At 39.3% G+C, this 3,961-nt stretch overlaps 1 protein-coding gene across 1 annotated transcript; it reads left to right on the forward strand.

The window, feature by feature from the left end:
* The first annotated feature begins 2,912 nt into the window (after nt 1–2,912).
* LOC111004797 (pentatricopeptide repeat-containing protein At3g58590-like) lies at nt 2,913–3,521 on the forward strand. Its single transcript, XM_088126916.1, has one exon. The coding sequence runs from the start codon at nt 2,913–2,915 to the stop codon at nt 3,519–3,521; it is 609 nt and encodes a 202-aa protein (XP_087983042.1).
* Nucleotides 3,522–3,961: the final 440 nt, after the last annotated feature.

The following is a 3,961-nucleotide window of genomic DNA, read 5'->3' on the forward strand; positions in this document are numbered from 1 at the left end:
TGCTGAAGGAGGAGCACGAGGCTAGACTACGTCTCAAAGAGGAAGTAGCCAATCTGTGGTCACAGATTTCTGCGTTGGAGCACTCTAGATGAATTAGTGTACTAACACAGGCTTCTAGTTCTTTTGTATGTTTAACGTACTGGGTATCAATATGAACCAAATAATATTATAACTATCATTCTCGTTATTGCAAATTATTGTATCGCAAATAATATTATAACTTTCGTCCTATCTATTCAACTTCGTAACGAATGTATGGATGGTAACGTCGTTGCTACCAATGACGGGAAACTGGGTTTACGATAAACAAGCCATTGTTACCCGACGCTGGTTTGAGAACAGACAACTTGCTGCAAAAATAGCAGAGTTTGGAGGCGTCCCTCGAAAGATTGGTTAATAGATGTCTACGGCATCAATCTATTCATCGTCAAAAGCAACTTACAAAACAAATATAAAAATTACAATGTTGGAAAAGGGAAAAAAACACCAAAAATTATACTTTCCGCTGTCGCTCTGGTTATCATCCTCGCTACGGTTCTCACTCTCACTCTCGTCAAGAATTCTTGTTTACACGGTTCCCATGCACGCAACGTTGAATGTAGATGTACTGTTCACATAACTGCACAATACCCAAAGCATTAATGCACTTAACACCCAGACATGTTGCCTCATGCTCTCGCTCTCGACCGCACTCTCGTTCCGTCTATCGCACTTTCCAAAAAATTAATAGATTTTAATCTCGTTCTCGCTCTGGCCATCGCTCTCATCCTCTCTCGCGCTCTCGTCACTCACTCCAACAAACTTTTTATCTTGATCTCGTTCTCGCTTATCTCACTTTAGTTCTCGTTCTTCTCCATAAACGTCCCCACAACTACTTCATTGCAGACCCATTAAATGTAGTAGGAAGACGTTGCACGCAATTACACCGAATTAATAATGCTTACCAACACAATTTAATGTATATTAGGCAACACTTCGTCTTATATATACCACATACATCTGCATTCCGGTCTTATTTCATTTCTACTGTCTGCGAAAAAGACATAGAAAAAATGTCTGAGGGCAGTAGTGGACTGAGAGTAACCATGACAGAGCCAAATCAAACATTCAAAGACAAGGGGGTCGAGTTGCAAGAGGAGAAGAGAAACCATCGGAAAACAAGGAATATGTACATCCACTTAGAACGTACATGTCATACATTCGAAATGATTGCAAGCAAATATCGTGCAAGGGCAGATAAGTTGGGGGAAGAGAACAAACAACTACAAGGTAGAGTGGCAGCATTAGAGGCCCGTTTGCGCGATCTAGAGGAATTGTCGCCGTAGCTATTCGATTTATGTTTCTTTTTCTTCCATCAAGAATTTTGTTATTTTATGTACTTTGATAATTCTGTTTCCTCAATGTATTTAATTTTCCATCTATTGCGTAATTTGGAAGTCCATATCTATAGAAAATACAGATGTGGTGACAGTTCTAGCTCGTAGTCTCGTTCTGCCTCTCCTTATCATCCCACTCTGTATGTTCGTCTTCTCATGGTATCGTTATAGTTATCTATCGCTCTCCCTCTCGTTCTACTTCTTCGTCTCTTCTCTGTCAACTTATAGTTCTCTATCGATCTTGCTCTCGTCCTATTTATCGTTCTCGTTCTTAGTTCTCCTCTTCGTCCTTGTCTCCGTCTTCTCCAATTATCTGCTCTCCCTGCACCTTCATACGACCTTGCCGTCATTGATGACACTAAACTGTAAAGGGTATATAAAAAAGAACTTAATTATTGAAATTTAATGCGTCAGCATTCGACATCACACCAACCAAACAAGGCGAGGAGAGAGGATAGGAGATGAAGAGGACAAGAATATAGAAGATTCGGAAGAGAGAGGATAGAAATGAAAAAACGCGAGGGAAAACAATTTTTGGGGCTTTTAAATTAGTTGGATAGTACACAAGTGAGTGGAGGGGTAGGGCAGTAATTTGTTACCGGGGTAGGGCAGTAAGTTGGAACCTTTGGTGATGAGCAGAGGAGCCATATTTCATAATGGGCATTTGAGAAAGGCTATTCAGCCCAAAAACCTGATAGAAAAGCTTGGTTGGTTTTCTACACATTTATTAGCTGAGAGGTGGAAAATGAATTATTTTGTTCGTATGGTTTGTAGTTTGTACGCTTGTTGAACTTTAAATTCTATTGCTATTCCATTTATAGCTTAGATGTCTGAAGGCTGCTTTTGACGTAACAACACTTCTGTAAAGTTCAAGAGCACTTTTCTAATAGATCCCTTGCTGAACTGCATGAGCTTCAATGGCGATATCGCAAAGCACCACCAGTTTCTCATCCAGCTACTTAAAGCATGCTCCAAGGCCCCTTCCTTCAAAGCAACAAGACCCCTTCATGCTCTCACAATTACAATGGGTCCTGTTCCAAACCAGGCTATTTTTGTCTATAATAATCTCATCTTCCAATACACTTCTTTTTGGATGTTATCTGTCGCACGCAACCTGTTCGACAAAATGCCCCACCGAAATGTTGTGTCTTATAACACGGTTAGCAGTGCTTATAGCCGACGTGGGCTTGTAAATGTAGCGTGGTGTATACTTTCGGAGATGAAAGATTTGGGTTTTTTGCCAACGCAATTCACATTTGGCGGGTTACTGTCGGCTGAGTTATTGGATTTTTGGTCGGGTGTCCAATTGTAGGCGTTATCGGTTAAAAATGGACTGTTTGATGCTGGTGCTATTGTGGGAACACCTTGATGTGGCTGTACGGCAGGCATGGATGATTTGAGGAAGCTCTGCGGGCTTTTGGAGATATGAATTGGAGAAGTTTGGTGACATGGAATTTGATATTGTCATTATTTGGTCGTAATCAACTCGTGGAAGAATGTTAGCCTCTGTTTTGTGAGCTCATGTCTGAAGGGACGATGGGACTGTCCAAGTTCTCTTTTATGGCTGTTTTGTCTTGTTTTTCTTGTGAAGAGGACTTGAAATTTGGGCAACGGTTACATGGTATTGTGATTAAAATTGGGTTTTATTATGAAGTTCTAGTGGTAAATTCTCTAGTGAACATGTATTTACAATGTGGAGGCTTATTCTTAGCTGTGAAACTGTTTGATGAGGTGCCTATACGGGATGTTGTGACATATAATTCAGTCATTGGGGCGGGGGGAAAAGTCAAGAAACCTGAAATAGCATTACAACTCTTTTACAGTATGTCGGTGGATGGGCTAATTCTTACCCAGACATCATTTGTAAACGCTGTCTACTCTTGTAATTGTTTGGGAAGTTCCATTTATGGAGAATATTTTCATTTGAAAATAATTCGTTTTGCTTTGGAGTCTGATGTACTTGTGGGCACATATGCTAAGTTTAGAAAAATGGAGGAAGCTCGTTACTGCTTTGATGAGATAGCTGAGAAGAATTTGATTTCTTGGAACACTTTGATTTTCAGTTACTCAACTGATTACTACACTTCTTCTATGTGTTTACTGCTGGAAATGCTCCATTTGGGTTATCGACCTTGTAGAGACTAAGGTTGGAGAGAATCCAATGTAATGTATTCTCATTATTAAAGTCTAATATATATAAACAAATATACAAGGTTGACCTAATCCTATAAGAAAAAGGTAAATGACAAATTAATATTGATATAATAATATAAAATATACTAATATATACTCTAACATTCCCCCTCAAGTTGGTGCATATATGTTAATCATGCTCAACTTGTTAGACAAATAATCTATTCGTGCTCCATTCAATGTTTTAGTAAAGATATCTCCTAGCTGCTCTCCAGTCTTCACATACCCTGTAGCCACCAATCCTTGCTGTATTTTCTCACGCACATAATGACAATCAACTTCAATGTGTTTGGTTCGTTAATGAAATACTAGATTAGATGCAATATGAATAGCTGCTTGATTATCACACCAAAGTTTTATTGGAGTGGTGATGCCAAATCCCAATTCAGTCA

Source organism: Momordica charantia (assembly GCF_013281855.1).
Source record: "Momordica charantia cultivar OHB3-1 chromosome 8 unlocalized genomic scaffold, Mcharantia_2.0 BLBB01000008.1, whole genome shotgun sequence".
Taxonomy (NCBI): domain Eukaryota; kingdom Viridiplantae; phylum Streptophyta; class Magnoliopsida; order Cucurbitales; family Cucurbitaceae; genus Momordica; species Momordica charantia.

Coding starts and splice junctions, on each gene's coding strand:
- LOC111004797 (XM_088126916.1), top strand. CDS start 2,913: ATGGGACTGTCCAAGTTCTCTTTTATGGCTGTTTTGTCTTGTTTTTCT.